General features: G+C 42.2%; 1 protein-coding gene across 3 annotated transcripts in view; it reads right to left on the bottom strand.

Annotated features, from left to right (window-relative positions):
* The window catches only part of Chchd3 (coiled-coil-helix-coiled-coil-helix domain containing 3), a 268,067-nt gene extending 251,621 nt beyond the window's left edge, over positions 1 to 16,446 (bottom strand). For 2 of the 3 annotated variants that reach the window (NM_025336.2, NM_001355667.1), the window contains exons 1-2: positions 16,173 to 16,433; positions 5,510 to 5,597 (exon numbers count right to left, since the gene is read on the bottom strand). In NM_025336.2, the coding sequence (NP_079612.1) occupies positions 5,510 to 5,597; positions 16,173 to 16,253 (169 nt within the window). In that variant the 5' untranslated portion in view covers positions 16,254 to 16,433. Of the gene's footprint in view, positions 1 to 5,509; positions 5,598 to 16,172 lie in introns of all 3 variants that reach the window. The other variant, XM_006506468.4, reaches the window with a different exon arrangement.
* Positions 16,447 to 18,583: the final 2,137 nt, after the last annotated feature.

An 18,583-nucleotide genomic window follows, 5' to 3' on the forward strand; every position in this document is an offset into this window, starting at 1 on the left:
CAAACACATGAGCCTATGGGGACCATGTTCATTCAAACCACTCCATTATAAACTCGTCTTACTTCACCTGCTCAAAACTCATCTGTTAAAACCCGTAGTGCCACACAGTTAAAGCCCTCACGGCTTCACACAGTTGAGGACATTTCTATTCTTTTTCTTCTTCCTTACAGTGCCAAATAAGGACCAAAAAAAAAGCCTTTTTTTTTTCACTTAACAGGAAAATGATCTTATTTTACACAATGGTAGAATATACATATTCTTGCCACCCTGATTTCTTTGTTAAATATAAAAATATCAATGAAAAGAATCACTTTAATTTTAACCATAAGAACCATTTAATAAATAAAAAAGCTTTATTATTAACATCTGGAAGTTCATGAAGAAGGAAGCAACTAATGAGATGTCCTAATCTTGTACCTTAGAATTAGATGGAACTCTTCAGTAGTTGCCAGGACCACACTGGACGAAATGAAACTCCTTATCTTCTCCAGCCTATCCCTACTGGTTAGGCCCCAAACCTCATCAGAATCAATCTGCTCTATCACTGACTCTACAGGGGGTACCTGCCATATTACGAGCCCTCAGATCCCTTTTCCTGGAGGTCTGCCTCAAGTCCACATGCCTTCATGGCAAGTCACACTTCTGCCCTGCTTCTTTCTTTCCTATACGCCCTCCAGCCTTGGGTGCACACTCTCATCTCATTTGCATATTGTTTACTTCCTCAGAAATCCTGCATCATGTTAACTATGATTTGACCAAATTGGTCTTTGAAGGCCCAAGATCTCTGCCATACCAACACGTGTTCACAGAAGGAGCGAGCTCTGAGGTTTCGTCGCTCGTGTGTACTGCCTACAGATCTTTTAGGTGCAGGGTGTGCTCATCAGAGATTAGACTTGATGCTTTAGAACCTTTGGGCAAATTATCCATGATACTGGCATACACAAGGTTTCACACATGAATGATGGAGACCTACAACACTGCACCTTCACTCAAATGTGAAAACTCCAAAGCAGTAAGCAAAACTGGTTGACTTTGAACTTTCCCTACAGTGTTGTGTCTAAATGAGCCTTAAAGAGCTGTTTAAAATAACTAAAGGAGCCATATTCTGGGAAAAAAAACGCATACAACATATAGATGAATCTGTTTCCCTAAATTGGCTGCTTAGTTTGGGCTGTGCTATTTCCTGCTCAGATTGGTTTCCTGCAGTTTGTTAAGGCTGCCAAATACTTAGTGATCTCAGCAACACGCTTAACACGAATCGGGAAATCTTTCCTATTTTTCACGATGACAAGAAATTTACAGAGAAACTTGCACGGTGAAGATAATAATAAGAATGAGCTCATTTGTCTTTTATTCTTCCTGGATTTATCATTTTCATCAGGTTGCCAGTGACTTAAGAAACCAATAAACAGCCTCCTAATACCATTTCCTGTCTGATTTTCTCATATTGATCTGGAAACAGTTGCTTAGGAGTGGATAGGATCAAACATGAGAGGTCTGACCTCACCACAAGCCAGCAAAACTCAAAGATCAAGATGAAGGGAAGAAAAGCCGAAAATAAACAATGATTTTTAAAATCAAAAGATGCAAGATGATACTAAAAAGGTAAGTAACTGCGCACAATGGCACCGAGCTAAGAAAAGAATTAGCTGGTATAAAAGCAAGTCAACACAGTTGTGATTTGCAGCACAGAACTCCAGGCAGCAAGGACACAGTTAAGTCCTTTGGAGCACATTCATTTATTACAGTGGCGTAGCAATCTGCTGTGTGTCACACACTATATTATTTTGCCCAAACAGCTTTACATGCAAATACTTATTGCAACGAGTCACTGATCTGGTTCAAGGTTTCTCAAAAAAAAGAGGAAAAAAAGAAGAGAAGAGAAGAGAAGAGAAGAGAAGAGAAGAGAAGAGAAGAGAAGAGAAGAGAAGAGACGAGAAGTTTCAGCCTTAAAAAAGACTACTTTTGTTGCATATAAATTATAATCTCCAACTATATATACATATATGTACACAAATATATTTATATTTACATATATGCATATTTGACAAATCTTAGCTTTTATACTCAGAAATCCTACAGCTCTCAGTCCATCAAATACACTGCCCTAGATTCACACATATGAATAGCCTAGAGCTAGTATGAAAAAATCCTGGGAGAGAGAAAGCATTTTAATAAATATTAAAAATTCAGGTCACATTTAATATATAATTTACTTGATACTGAAAAATGTAGAAAAAGCTAGTAACATTTTCATCAATATTCTTTTGTAGACTTGAAAAATTATTTCCAAACACATCTGAATTATGAATTGTAAGAACTGAGTGTACCTGAGAAACACATTTCCATGTATCTCCTTTTCATCCGTTTTTATGTAATTTTTAATGGTCATAGGTAACTAGTGGCTACTCTTTAGTGCAAACAAGTCTAGTCTGATCACAAGGTAGTCCTTAATGACCTCAGTACCCAGGATGGTCACAGCTGAGCAGGAGCCACAGTCCACTGTCATGTCAAACCTGGAATGGGGACAGATTCCTCAAGAAAGCCAAACTCATCATACCATCCATGCCTGGCTCTTGGGTCAGAGATGCCATGGGCACTCACAGAAGTCAGCAGGCCCGCCTTAACTGTCTCAGTTAAGTGTCAGTATAAGAAACCGATTGCAGGGGCAAGACGGCTCAGCAGGTAAAGGCCCTGCAAGCCTGACAACCCGAGCCCAATCACCAGAACCACAGAATCAAGTAAAGGAGGTAGAAAAGAATCGACCCCATGTTATCCTCTGACCATCGCGCTATGACACACAGTGTACACACACACACACACACACACACACACACACACACACACACACACACACACACATACACACACACTCTCTCTCACACATACACTCTCTCTCTCACTCACACACGCACACACACACACTCTCTCTCTCTCTCTCTCACACACACACACACACACACACACACACACACACACACACACACACGCACACACACACAGACACATACCAATTAATTAATTTCTTTTTTTAAAGCCAATTGCAAAAGGAAACCATTTTCTCTCCTTCAGCTCATTACAGAATGAGACTCAGTACGGGAGCTTGAAGAAACACTCAGAAACCGAGGGTTCTCTCCTGAGCCCAAAAGAGCAGCTAAGGCAGCCCCTGCCTTCCTCCAAGTTTCGCTCACATCTCTTCTACAAAAGAAGCAGGAGGTCGTGCAAACCCATAAAATAGATTGGTGCACTCTGGAGTCACATGGGTGAACTCAACTCTCAGCTCTGCTGCTCAGCGGCGGCTGTGTGACTGTGGGTCAAATGACTGACCACACTGTGCCTCGGCTTCCTTCTGCATAAAGAATAAAGCTCCTTTCTTGGAGGTTTTTAGGAATAAGGTCAGGTAAAAGATAAAGGACTTAGCACCACTCTTAGGTATCATTTCTTTTTTTTTTTTTTTTTTTTTTTTTTCCATTTTTTATTAGGTATTTAACTCATTTACATTTCCAATGCTATACCAAAAGTCCCCCATATCCACCCACCCCCACTCCCCTGCCCACCCACTCCCCCTTTTTGGCCCTGGTATTCCCCTGTACTGGGGCATATAAAGTTTGCAAGTCCAATGGGCCTCTCTTTCCAGTGATGGCCGATTAGGCCATCTTTTGATATATATGCAGCTAGAGTCAAGAGCTCCGGGGTACTGGTTAGCTCATAATGTTGTTCCACCTATAGGGTTGCAGATCCCTTTAGCTCCTTGGCTATTAAGTATCATTTCTTACCTGTCACTTCATCAGTGTTTGCCTGAAGAAAGCAGAACCAATCCAATTTTAAAACAAGTTACAAATTCAGAAATATGCGTAAATCAAAATTTACTCCTAAACCAAAATATTTAACATTAATTTCAACATCTTCTAGGGTTTGTTGTTTCTTTGAGGTCTAGTTCTACCTTCCTTACAGTATTATTAGGCATTTAGTTATATATGCACGAAATCTAAGCTCTTTGAAACAACTCAAAAAGCTTCATTATTTGTAATGCAGGCATTTGGTAACTGTTGCCTAGATTTATAAAATTAGACCCTAAAATGATCAAAAGTGGTTACTTTCAAAATATGCAATAAACTTTTTCCTAATTGAATTCAACAGGTGATACTCAGCATGCACTGAGAAGCAGGTATTACCCTAGGAGCTGGGAACTTCCCCGTGAACAGATAAGGACAGAGGCCATGAGTTTCCAGCGTGAGTAAGCAAGCAGAGCAGGCGGGCGAGAGGTAAGTGAGGACACAATTCTGAAAGGAAGGCAGAAGCCGGTCACAGTGCATCACAGGTCACACCACATCACCCCCCACAGAGATGCACCTGAGTCATGGCGTGAGCTGGTTCCCATTTCTCATGAAACCATGAAAGCAGCTATGTGAACAGCACAGCATGGGCTATGTGCAGAGATCATAAAAGATGACAGTTATCTGGACTGCAGCAGTAGAGATGGGCCAGAAAGGATGTGTTCGAACGCATTTTAGACAGATTGCTGACAAGATCGGATAGTGGCTGAATGTAACAAGAAAGGAAAAAAGAAAAAGAAACATGCAGCTGCATTTAGGGGCTGACGATCTGCTCTTTCCTGAAAAAGATGGGGCAAAACCGCAGGTCTGGAGAAGAATAAATAGGCTTAAGTTGGATATGTGCTTGCCTTTCACCTTGGCAATTAACCATGAAGATGGTTCAGCACTCCTACTAAGCTGTTGTTACTGATTATGCTCGGTATCAGAAGCTCGAATTATGTTGCCAACTCAATGGTCAGTTTGAGACTCACACCTGCCCTCCTCCCACGTGGCATGTGCACAACAGCTCATCTTTCTCACTTTTATAACCTGTAGCCAAATGAGCACCTCCAAGAATTCTTCATCCAAAAGTAATCACTCCCACATTGTTCTTGTCATTTCACAATCAGCAGCATGGCGGTCATTACTCAGGCAGTACCAGGAACAGTGAGAAAGCACTACGGATGTAGCCCAGCAAACACGAGCTGGGTCTGTCTACAGGTGAGAAGAAAGGGAAGTACCGGACACCGACACAGCCAGGTGCCTGTAAATACTTGTTGGATGAGCACACAGGTCAGCAAAAAGGTTAGGAGCTGGATGAGAAAAACAAAAGTTCACAAGTTTGAAAGCAGAACTAAGCATTTTAAAGGAAACCCTAATAATGATTTTTAACATTCAGCCTAAAAGCTGAACATCCGCCGGGCAGTGGTAGCGCACACCTTTAATCCCAGCACTTGGGAGGCAGAGGCAGGGGAATTTCTGAGTTCGAGGCCAGCCTGGTCTACAAAGTGAGTTCCAGGACAGCCAGGGCTACAGAGAAACACCCTGTCTGGAAAAACCAACAAAAAAAAAAAAAAAAAAAGCTGAACATCCAAATACCAAAAGGCAAAGAGCAACTGTGCTTGACTTCCTGAGTCAACTTCTCTACTTAGGTTTTTTTAATGAAAAGCCCTAAAATAAGAATGCCACCATACCTGAAGCACCATAAACGCTGGAATATCGCTGAGACTTAGAGCCAGATGGAGAGGACTCCTTCATCCGGTCGATCACATTTTCTGAAAGCTGAAAAGGGGACATGAGAATGGAAGTGGTGAGACAGAGACAGGACAGTGCACTGCATCCAAGCAATCCCCATCTGCACCATTCTGCAGAGCGAATGGCCTGCTCAACTAGACTCACACAAGCAAAAACAGGCCACGCCCACAGCACTACTCCTTTATTTAGTACTATACTGTACTACTAAGTGCTTATTGCAAATGTTTCTTAGTTTCTGCTGTGCACTAAATTATCATCTCAGAGAAAAATCAAGCAGCAGAACTCCTTCAGTATTCATTCAGTAAATATTTAGTAAATACATATGTATGTATGTATGTATGTATGTATGTGTGTGTATGTATGTGTTAACAGACCTCAGCTTGTTCCTCCCTTCTCTCTCTCTCTCCCTCTCTCTCTCTCTCTCTCTCTCTCTCTCTCTCTGTCACCTCCTCTGCTTCCTCCCTCCCTCCCTCCTGTTCAAGTGTTCAAGGCTAAGAATGCACAATTGCTTTCAACAGTTTTTATTAGGCACTAACTCTGTGCCAAAAATAGACTAGACTTGGAGAATTCAAAACCATCAAGCTGCTAAGAGAGAAGTGGAATAAAGAGCCAAGTCGTTTAAGTATGCCATGAAGAGTACTGCCAGCCTATAATGGAAGTTTGGAGACACAAAAAGGGTGAGGCATCCAGCCAGCCTGAGGGTATGGGGCTTGGGTAGAGACGCAAAGAGTCTCAGGAAAAGAAAGCAATGGGGCAAAGAATCACATTAGGTATAGAAATATGGCTGCCACCACTAGACGCGGCCAAGTAGAGAAATCAAGTTGTCAGCTGGCAACAGGCCGGAGGCTCTGGGGAACACTCCAGCCTGCAGATTTGAGTCACAGGTCCATGGTCACTACTCATTATGCTTTTGTATTTTCGTGATAGTTTTTACCAATGTCTGACACTACTGTGTTCCTTTCCCACTACAGAAAAAGATGACAAAAGAGCAAAGGTTTTGATGTCCTATCACTATATCCCCAGATTCAATAAGAATGAAAAGTACAATGATTAGGCAATGAATGACCACTATACATTAATCAGTGAGTGAGTGAGTGAGTGAGTGACTGAGTGAGTGACTGAGTGACTGAGTGATCAAGCATAGTGAAAGAGAGGATATAGAAAAAGGTGGATATTTTCTATCTTAAAACTCTTGGGAAATGAAGTTTGAGCTTAGTATAAACTAAGTTTCAGGGGCACTGAGGGTTTTCAGCAGGGTAATAACATAATCAGATTTTCATTTCAGAGATTACTCTGGCTACAGTGTAGACAACAGATTGAAGCAGGATAAGAACAGAAGAAGGACCCCTGAAGGAGACTAAAGGACCAATTAAGAAGCTATTAAGCATATGTCCACACAAAGCCTTGCACAAAATGTGCATACAGGCATTATTCACAATAGCAGGAGTGGAAACAAACAAATGGCTATTTACTGGTGAATGGATCAACAAAGCATTATGTATTCACAGAATAGAATACATTTCAGTAATAAAGAGGAATGACGTTTCAGTAAGAGCTACAATATGATATGTATAAACCCAAAAAGAAAAAAAAAACATAAAACTAAACACCAATGACCACATATTACAAAACTACTTCCTTTTGAGAAAAGTGTCTATGTAGCCCAGGTTAGCCTCAAGCCTCCTGCACCTACCTCCCAAATGCTGGGATTACAGATATAGGTTACCACATTTGGCTATGTTTAGTCTATTTACATGAAACCCCCAGAAAAGGCAATTCTATAAATAAAACATCAGTAAAACAGAGTTACCAAGGGCAGAGGTTAAGGATAAACTGAAAAGAACTCAAGATCTTACTCAGATTAGGAAAATGTCCTTAAAAAGTTACAATATAGCATAGTGCTTATTCTAAGAACTATTGAACAGTCTACTTTCCAGACATGTAAATTATTCTAGAATGAAGTTGTTGGGAGGGGTATTATTTTGGTAATACAATAGGTAACACATTCAAAAGATACTTAGGGCCTTGCATGGTAACACATGCCTGAAATCCAACACTACAGAGGCAGATAACAGAGGAACAGTTCAAGGCCAGTCTGGGCTGTATAGAAAGACTTGACCCCTCTCCCCCCACCAAAAAAATGTCTACAAGGTATTTAGGATTCAAAACTGCTAAATGGGCTTTGTGCTTATTACATACATCACCATCCTCCTGCTTCACTCACCCAGTCCTTAGCAAGCCTGTATAGTAAATATTTATATTATCTCTAATATGTAAGTGAGAAAAAAGTACTGCCAGACAAATACCAGGCCCCAGATGACAGAGTCTCACAGCAGCAAAGCTGTTCCAACTCAACAAGTGCAAGTTTCAAGGTCACTATCAGATATCCCTCTTCAACATCGCACTCAACATCTGATAAGACAAGGAAGTGAAAGTAGGCACTGAGGACCTGGGGCTCTGGGGTCAGGTAACAGGGTAATGCTCCTGCATACTGAGGCTCTTCTAACCTCACTTCCTCGGCTACTTTCAGTATAACCACATAAGCACTGTTAAAAGGCACCAGTGGTAATCCTGTACATTTGTATTTATAAAAACAAATATATATTTGCAAAGCACCTTACCTATATGGCTTCCCTTTCACACTTAACCCCACCCCGTCATTACTGCCCTCTTCCCGAATCGAGTGCCTTTCTGACCGCTCACTGCACACATTTCAGAGGACTCTAGCAAGTCTTATTTCTCCTCCCCTCCTCGCAGGGCTTTCTCTGCCTCTGCTGCTGGGCCTTGGGGCTTCAGGTCTCCGACTAGGTTCTTTGCCCTCACTCTCTTATCATCCATGTGCTCATGGTATTCCTAGCAAATGACTTCTGATTTAAACATCCAAAAGCAATCACTCACCAAATTAACTCTGCATTTCATTTCCTGCCTCGGTTTCCCTAGTGCAGGATAGCAGACTTTTGCTACCACAGCCCGCCAAGCCCTTCTTAACTGTTGTGGATAAATTCAAGAATTCTAAAGCCCAGCATCCTGAAAGCCAGGAAAAAACATGTTTAACTACTCACTAGACAGCTACCCTGGGGCAGACAGAAACGCCTAATACCCAGTGTATACGAAACAGAACTTGTGCTTGTCACACTGTCTTCCTCCGCTTTCCTTTTTCCTAGTTAATGCCACTGTTTCAATCCGGGACCCCGAAACATAAAGGGCCTGCCTTTAACACTTCTTATTCTCTTAGCCACGACTTCCTCCCTCGTCTCACGTCTCATTTGCTAATTCCCCAAGCTTAACGTCTAGTCTCTCCCTTTACACGTCACACGCACAGGTAGCTATAGTGTTATTTCTGCTACTGTTACCTTGCCTCAAGACCCCTGGTTTGATCATCCAAAAGCAATCACTCACCAAATTAATTCTTCATTCCATCCAACCATACCTGCCTAGCAGAACTATGGTTCCTTGTCCCCACTACACCCATTACAAATGCCCCACTAACAGAGAACCCCCGCCCTAGCTACCTCTCATGGCGCTGAGCTCCTGTAGATCACTGGGTCATTCACTCAACAAATATTCCAAACACCAAGTGCTGCCTCATGACTCCTGGGACACTTGTATGAGCTGTCTATACCTTAACCGGTACTTCTGTCTCAGGGCCCAAATACAGTAGAAGTGAGATAAGGAAGGGAGGATGGCTCTCAATAACTGTGCTCCCTGGAGACAAAGGCCATCTCCTCTCTCAGACCACCAGGCAAATGAGAAAAGGGAATAGCAACAGGCTTCATCTCCTGAAACCAGAGCCAGCTACATTTTTTCTTGTTGCTTTATTTTGTTTTGTGATTCTAGGGGTTGAACATGAGCCTCCAAGCCTACCTCAGAGCTACATCCCCAGCAGAGCCAGCTACATATGTGTGTACACACACACACACATATGGGGGAAGGGGTTGGGTTTTTTTGTTGTTACTGCTTTGTTTGCCTGCTTTGCTTGTCTTGTTTTGCTTTCTTTTTTGAGGGCTAGCCTCAGCTCACTATGTAGCTGAGAATGACCCTCAACTCCTGACCCTCCTGCCTTCACTTCCCATGTACTGGAAAGAGAAGCATGTGCCCCAAGTATGGCTTCATGTTTTCTGAAATTCATCTACAAGGCTGAAAAGGCTTTGTTAACATTGACTCCAATGCTCCCCACTCCCGAGTGACTCTGAGTAACATCCAGTCACAGGGGTGCAAAGCCCAGCACTGGCTGCCCCAACCTCTAGTCACAGCTCTGGAAGCATCAGAACCCATCAGTCTTCCTAGATACATTGAGAGCACACTGTTCCCTCTCATGGGAGGAAATGGGTCTTCATTTCTGAAGCTCAGGGCTAGTTTAAATGATATATATTACATTAACCGATACATAATACATTTAATTCATATGTAGCATATATTTCATAACAATATATTAATGTTACAATATATTCTACATAACTCTGTACTGTTGGGACCAGAGCTCAATAGTAGAACACTTGCCTAGCAGACATAAAGCCCTAGGTTTGATCCTCACCAACTAAAAAAAAAAAATGGTAATATTACATATTATCATTACCATAAGCCATTATGTAAAGTTCATCAGTTTATTTAATTTACACATGCAGTAACTTTTACATTTTAATTTACATTTCTAAATTTCAACCCAAGATCAAAGAATTGCAAAATTAAAACTACACTGGTCAGCAACATAAGCCAAAACTCAAGTGTTAGCTATAAACACTGATTTTTGCATTTAATTACACCATCTACTTCCCCTTCAAAATGTATACTGACTATTTTCTATAGCAACTACAAAAGTCCTTTCGATCCCTAAAGCAGCCTCAAAGCATTGCCCTTCAAACAGAAACAGCTGGCTCAGTTAAGACAGCCACCTCACTTCCCCTGTCTGGGAGGTCAAAGTTTTGGCCACTGTGGGATATGAGGACTATAGTATACCATAAACTACCTGGCAGTTACTCATAGCTACAGCCACAGACTTGTTTCTTCTAGTTCACTCTTATCACCTGGGCCTAAACTTACCACGGAGCTCCTTCTCCACAGGGGCTGAGGATGTCGTCGGAAGCTCTTACCAGCGTCTGTTTGGGTCCTAGTAGGGGTGTGTAAGACAATGGTTCTCAACCTTCCTAATACTGCTACCCCTTAATACAGTTCCTCATGTTGTGGTGACCCCCAACCATAAAATTACGTTTGTAGCTACTTCATAATTGTAATTTTGATAGTATTATGAATCATAATGAAATATCTACTTAGACGAACCTTGGGAAAGGGTCATCGACCCATGGGTTGAGAGTCACTAGTGCAAGGGATTGGGTTTTCTTTCCCTGGGCTTTTTGGGACAGAGAAGTAGAATATGACTTTCAACCCAGCAGTATTTGTTACCTTTTTGTTGGGTTTGTGGTTTCTCTGATGCCTCCATATTTGCTCCTTAACGCTATCCTAACGCCAGCCACACATTTCTCAGGGTAGGTTATGGTTACACATAGCCAAGCACATAAATGTACCATATGTTATCCAAAGAATCCATGATAAGCATAGTACAGAGCTGATAATCCTGCATGTTGCACCGTTGGCTGATTCAGGGTCACGCTTCATTTCTTCTTCTACAGCAGAATTCCTGGGCCTGGGCCTTGAAGGTGCACTGGTAGCCTGCGGCTACAATCCTCCTCAACTCGAGCACTGTCAGCTGTCCCAGGTTATACAAACACAGCAGCCATTCTCTGCAGTCTTATCTGTAAACTCAGGTCTCACCTGATCTCCTCTGGGAAGAGGCACTCACTTGTAAGGCAGCAGACAAGACTGAAAGATGCTGACCAAGGTGATACACACAACCTGTAGCTGTAAACAGCTGAGCTCTTCTTCTCTGTGATGGAAACCAACCCAAAGTTGGATAGAGGTAGGAATCAAAAGCACAACATAAGCTTCAGTAAGAGCTGGACAAGCAGCCTCAATAAGAGGAAACTCTCCAGGAAACATAGTTGTCCTAAAAAAGGGCTCTGCCGTTAGAAAAGCCTTATCCCATCTGATATACTTACCTTCCAGGTGTCTTTGGAATCTCTATCTAGACAATACTAAATGTGAAGTAACAGCCCTCTACACATTTATTGATGCCACAAGCTATACCCATAGGCCTCTGGACTTTAGAGTCCATGGATTAATTCGATGTACACAAAACTGTGTGCTCACTGTATTGTTGAAGGCAGAGTCCATACCTTATAAAATTCACAGTGGCCTATGTATCTAAAGAACCACAATTACAATACGGGGCGATCAGACAAGCAGGCCTTTTGACAGAATTAGCTGGCTCACTCTGTCTACCTACCCTATTCAAAGACAGTTAAGCAGGCAGAGCTTGGCCAGTGGTTGACTCACACTGTGGCCTCCAAAGAGCATTATATATATATCAGCTAGTCACCCACTTAACTCTTCCCACCCACTATGCTTGGTCTTATCCAAAATTTACACAAACATACCACCCACTGATCCAGAACTCGGTATTTCTTCAGATACAGGAGGCTGAGTAAGAGGAACAAAGATAAAGTCTTCTGCCCTCTGAGAGGAAAGCTCAAGTTATCTTTGAGGTGGTAAATGTGGGAGTCACATGACACCGAACAGTTTACAACTTCAGCCCCTAACAGTTCTTTAGATGCCTTTAGATGTTTCTTATCAAATTGATTTAAAGAATACCGATGCAATTTTCTCTCTTGGTTTTCCCTCACAAAGGAACAGGTCATTTTCTGTGAGCACTAGCTCCCTGCTACTTTTTTAAGGTGTGACTCCCATAAACAAAAGAGGTGAAATGGGATGGCAGGGAAAACACAAAGACTCATTTCTGTAAAACATCTCCTTTTCAGTTCACATGTAGCTTGCTACTGTATTCTGAATCCTAGAAAGCTTAAGATGGCCCAAGACATTCACAGACCCTACAGCTGTAAGTAAGGGACCAATTCTCTATCAGCTAACTAAATCACTCAGTCCCTATGACTAACCAAATAAATGCATAACCCTCACTAACACTGAAGAACACTCTACAGCATCCCACATTAAGAAATCTCTTCAATTTGGGGCTCTCGACTACCATCATCTGCCAAAGCACATGGTGTGTTTCACGAAGGTGTGCATGGTGCTCTGAGTGACTCCTGTGAATGTCAGCTTGCAGCTTCAAGGCCAGCTGCAGAGATTCGTTATGCCAGAAACAGTGATAAGTATAACTTTGAAAATGATACTCATTGAAGTTGACATTTGCTCTGAAAGAGTTCACTCACAGCTCTGATGTTTTAGATAAAGTTATGAAAGGCCGGGTTCTGAGCACACTTTCTAAGCAGGCACAGCAGGTGGACACAAAAATCCTATTAAGCCCATGTAATGTGAGGCAATAAAAGTATGTGTTTTTCTATCACTAGAAAATTTATTTGAGACTTAGAGAGAGTGCAAGGCAAGAGGGCAATTCTTCATTCAGTTCATATGAGTAGTTCCATATGCAAAATTGAAATCAGGTATTAAGAATACAAGCTGTTTTACAGAGGGCAAAAAAAAAAAAAAAACACTAGCAACAGCTCAGAATAAGGGAAAAAGAGCATATATAATACCATAAAAAAGTAGTGCCTGCCAACAAGAAGAAACTTGAAACTTGACACTGTTTCAAGTTGTAGGCCCTTTGAGTACAAGCCATAAGCACCTCAGCAAGGAAAATATGGATACTCATGATCTATCAATAAACTCAGCGTACTTAGTGAGTTTTCTGTTGCTCACTAAATGCTATTCATTCTTATTAGGATAACTGAAGATGAAATTACTATCCTCGTCAATGAAACGGAACCCTAAACATTATAAAATTGATCAAAATTGGAAAACGCTTCTTCAGCCAAGTTTCATTAAGCCATAAAATCCAAAACTGAAGTTTGGGCCTCACCTGTCCATGTTTTAGCAACTGCCTGAAGACAAAGCCTTGCTTTCACGCTAAGAATACTGCTGTCGTGCCTAAAAGCAAAGCCAAGAAAAGCATCAAGGGCAGCTATGAGACGTTTACAAGGCTCAGACGGAATGGATGATCTCAGCGCTCAGTCTACCCTGTGCGGGTCTCTCACTGGAGTATAACATGCTCTCCTGTTTAGTTATTTTGGGTTGAAGCTTTAGCGGACTATGTGTACACACACACACACACACACACACACACACACACACACACACACACAGGAGACACACACATTAATATGCAGTTACAGTGAAACTCCAGAGAGGGAAATGCAATCAAAGATAACTTGTCCATGCCATAAGCTATACTAAATCCTACAAAGATCTGAACCCAGATTTGTTTGATTCCAATGCTCTTTCAAAGAACTTTGTAATTTTAAATGTGAAAGGAACCCTACCATAATGATGACCGCTTATTTATAAATCTACAAAGCAGCTTGGAAATATATAGATCAGTGGTACAGTGCTTGTCTAGCACATGGGAGGGCCTAAGTTTAATTCCCAGCACCTCAAATAATAATTAATAATAATGATGATAATCAACAGGTGTTTACATACCTTATCCTCTAATCCTAACCAAAGAAAGTGATAACATTCCACTTTAGGAATAAGGGTGTGCATCAGAGAAGCGACTTGTCCAGAGCCACAGGCTAATTAAAAATGTCAGCTTAATTCCAAGTTGGCTTTCTCCTGTCCATGACCTCAAGGAACCCAAAATGGCTCCAAGTCCTCCCAATTCAACAACATACCAGTTTTGAGAAAAGCTGCAAAAAAGCTATATTTTGTTCAAAAACAAAAACAAAAACAAAAAATAAAAAATAAAAAAATAACAATCTGACCGTGTCAAGAAGCCCACGAGACTTGTGAGCTAGAAAACAATAGAGATCCGAGAGATGTACGCAGCTCTACCAGTCTGAAGAACAAGAAAACTGAAGGAGAGAACGCTGGAGAAGATTACAGGCAATCCTTGAAAAGACCAGAAGCAGAGGAGAACCTTGCCAAGGGTGTTTGAAGAAGAGCTGCGTACAAATCAAAATAAGCCTGCCTGGGCCAGGACTGTAACAACAGAAATAAAATGTATCTGAAAAAGGAAATTTATGTCAAGTTGTATGGCTGAAAGACATAGTTGGGTTTTTCTTGTTTTGTTTTGTTTTTAAAGTTTACAGAAGCTCTTTAAAACAATCTTATCACTTGAATGGAATACATATCCCTGTTGCCCTGCCTATCACTCTACCCTATCTGATATTGTATCTAAATCTCTATGCTGTGCCCAAACTCATACAGTTTGTGTCACTGGCCTGTCTGTGATGAAACATGAGGAGAAAGACTTAATGCATTGTTCTAAACAGTTTTTTCATCTGAAATTTACTTTCCTTTTTTTTTTTTTTTTTTTAAGTTTTCAACATTCTAAGCCTTTTATCGACTTTCTTTTCCTTTCTTTTTTGGTTTTTTTTTTTCCCTCCACCTCTGTACAAAACTCAAGTATGCAGTAATTCTTATCTTACTACAAAAACTACCAACTAAACCACAGCAGGCAAAGGGCTCTATCACTAGTAGAGTGAGAATTGCTGGTCACAGACTCAAAAACTCAGTTCAACAGTCTGGGGTTTCTAATCAATAAAACTTTAATAAGTTCTTTTCAAAGTAACAAATTTCAAAGGAAAAAGTTTTCAAGCAGTTGAAATGTTTTTAAGTTTTTATTTCCTTGTAACTCTTACATAGTTAATTAAGAGTAGTTGTGTAAAAGCAGTAGACAGAAAATATAAAGTACTCTAAAACCTTCTGAAGTCATAGTGCTCTATTTACTAGATACAAGTAAGTGTACTTCCCAAAGCATGAAGCTCCAAAGTCGAGGCAAAGGAGAATATTAAAGTTGTTAGTGTGTATACTAACGCCCTAGAGGAAATTCAAGTTTTCAGTTCATGTATCAAGTACATGCAGAGGGCATTTAATAAGTCTCTATAACGATCCCTTAGAAGTTGTCTCAGTTCTACAACCTTGAAGGCCTGCAAACCGACCTCCGCCCCTAGCAGGCTGGCAGTTATAGGCCTGTATAGTCCAACTGGGTCAGGTTCATAACTTGGGCCAACAAACCACAGGGGAGGCGCCTGGGAAAACGAAATTATCAGGTGGAAGGGAAAGAGCCAGAAGCCAGAAATTAGCAGCAGGGTCAGGAATGACTTGAATGGTAATACCAGAAGAGGGGCAGGGAATAACAGAGGCAAAGAAGAGTAATCCTTAAAACACCAATTCACTCTGAGAAAGAACTGTGCGTGGAAAAGAAGGGCTTGGGTCCTGTACAGGAGGCACACGGACCAGCACAGTGAAGCAAGAGTTTTAATAAAGTCCTGCAACTAGTGAGCAAGGACGACCGTGGTGACCCGGCACCACCACCCCGGCACAGTGCATGGCTCCTGGCACACAACCAAGAACTTTCTCTGAATGGAGGTTCGGAGTCTTGAAACTACGAGCTTCTTCCCAGAGACCCAGACTTCTAGCGGGACAGCAGGGCGGGCCGAGAGCGGAGAAAGCAGGTGCAGCTGTCCCAGGCACATTTCAGCGTTGGGATCCGAGGTCAAAGGCTGCCCTCCGCCCGCCCACGGCACTCACCCGGATGCCCTTCACCACGGTGATGTTCTCGTTCTCGTCCGCCTCGAAGGTGACCCGGCGGGTGCTAGCGGTCCCGCCCATGGCTCCTGCTTCTGTCCCCGCAGAGTCTGGAGCGTGGACCTACGAGCACGTCAGGACCCACGCGCACACTTGCGCGTGAAAGCCCTGGACGCTTCTCTTGCAGGGCAGGAGCAAGGCCACGACCCCAAAAAAGAAGCAAGGAGAAGGCGCCGGTCCCAAAAGCCCGCCTCCTCCGGTCACGTGCCAGAAGTAGGCCGCTTCGGGTTAGCCCGAGAAGCAAACTGCCCGCCTCTTATCAGAAGGTGCACTAGGATTGGCTGGATTGGACCCGGATGCTATGGCAACAGGTGGTGCTTAATAGGGCTTCCGGAGCCTCTGAGAATAATGGGAATTGTAGTCTCGATCCGGAGCGATAGGTGCTGTGACAGGTCTCACTCCCTAAACTGTAAAGTGAACCGAGCATTCTGGGAGTTGTAGTCTTGACAGCCCTGAAGGCCTCCTTCTGGTCTACTTTCAAAAAAGTTGGTTCACCCAACCAGCTTGTTTTGCAGTTGACTCTAGAACCTTAGGTAAGTTAGGTAAATACAGGCTCTCAAAGCTAGATATGGAAGATGCACTCCCCTAAACAAACAACTTGTATATTCCAATTCACAAACCTGTAACAACTAAACTTAGCATTTTGCCACTTAGTCTTTTAAAGGGGCCGAGACTACATATGCCTATGTTCCTATCTTATGACTTTGGTATTTGTCAGTCTGTATGAAATGCAACTTTTAATGTAGGGCTTTCAAATCTACATGCAAAAATGCACAGGAAAAATTATTTACACAAAGATACAGACAGAACACTGCTTCTCGTGTTTGTGTCTCTTATTCACTTACATAAGTTAGATCACAGGATGATTAGACAGAGGAAAATGGTCCGTTCATGGAGGAGTTATAGCAGCGTTAGACAAAGTAGAGATGATCTGTTTTGGAAAGTTTCTAGCTTGGTACTTTACCTCCAAGAAGTCTAAAAATGTTAGGATAACCACACACACAGTTTCAGTTTTGTTGTTATTTGGTTATTTGGTTGATTTTAGGGTTTTTTTGTTTTGCTTTTTTGTTTGTTTGTTTGTTTGTTTGCTGTCAAACACTGTTGCTAAAAGTACAGTATGATCTTAGATTTATGGAGCCAGAGAAATACCCTTTCATTTAGAAATTAGATGGATGGGACTACTGATGTAGCTCAGTTGTCTATGCAATGCCCCAGGCCTGAGCTATGTGAAGGAGGAGAAAAAACAAGAGGGAAGAAGAAGAGTGGGGCAGAAGGGGGATGGGAGGGGAGGGGACAGAACTAGCTGAACAAAAATACCTTTTTCAATTTGCCCTTCTCAACATTAAAAGACAGAGAATACAGCATACCATGGCATCCTCCTAGGCCAAAGGGATCCACAATGTTGAAGAAATATTTTTGAGCTTCAGTTATTTGTCAGCATGTCAGAATCTGTAGCGCAAGACACTATGTCCCTCCCGCTGCTATATCCCAGCATATAGCAGCAGTGCCCTTCATCTCATTGTGTCGTTCTTTTCAACACATGTGCTCTAAATCACATGATATTCTCCTGCAGTTCTGAAACTGCCTGCCCCTGTCTGCGTCCTCCCATTACATCACAGTTGAGCTTGCTTCTCTTGAGAACCCAGATACACAGGGATTGCCGTTCCTTACATCGGGTCCTCCCCATCCATAAACACAATCACCTCACTTCCTACCCCATAGACGGCGTGTATTGAAGGGTGTTTCATAAAGCAGTTGCTCGGTCTATATTTACAAAATTAGAGGCTTCCATACGGAGAGTGAGGAGATACAAATAACACTTGTTAATGAGGATGAAGACCAAGGCTGAGAAGGCAATGGATGCCTTCCATCAGAGCACCAAAAGCATCCGGTGCTCTCCTCAGCAAAGGACCCAGAATACTTCCCAACTCCTAGTGTGTTTCAAGCAACACTAAGTAGATCTTCTTTTTAAAAAATTTAATGTATCGCCGGGCGTGGTGGTGCACGCCTTTAATCCCAGCACTCGGGAGGCAGAGGCAGGCGAATTTCTGAGTTCGAGGCCAGCCTGGTCTACAAAGTGAGTGCCAGGACAGCCAGGGCTACACAGAGAAACCCTGTCTCGAAAAACCAAAAAAAAAAATTTAATGTATCTTATGGGGATGTTGGGGGATACCCACAGTGACAATACAGTTCTCCCCAGGCCAGTTCCAGGTACATCGTCCCTACCATCTCTTCCTAAACTCTTGAGAACCAATGGTCTCCCCTTCGCTCTGTCTATAGCTTCTTCATGGCCATCTACTCCAAAGGCAGCATTCTCAAGCCAAAAACATAGGTTGGCTCAAATGAAAAACAAA

The sequence above is a fragment of the Mus musculus genome, chromosome 6, assembly GCF_000001635.26.
Source record: "Mus musculus strain C57BL/6J chromosome 6, GRCm38.p6 C57BL/6J".
Lineage (NCBI taxonomy): Eukaryota > Metazoa > Chordata > Mammalia > Rodentia > Muridae > Mus > Mus musculus.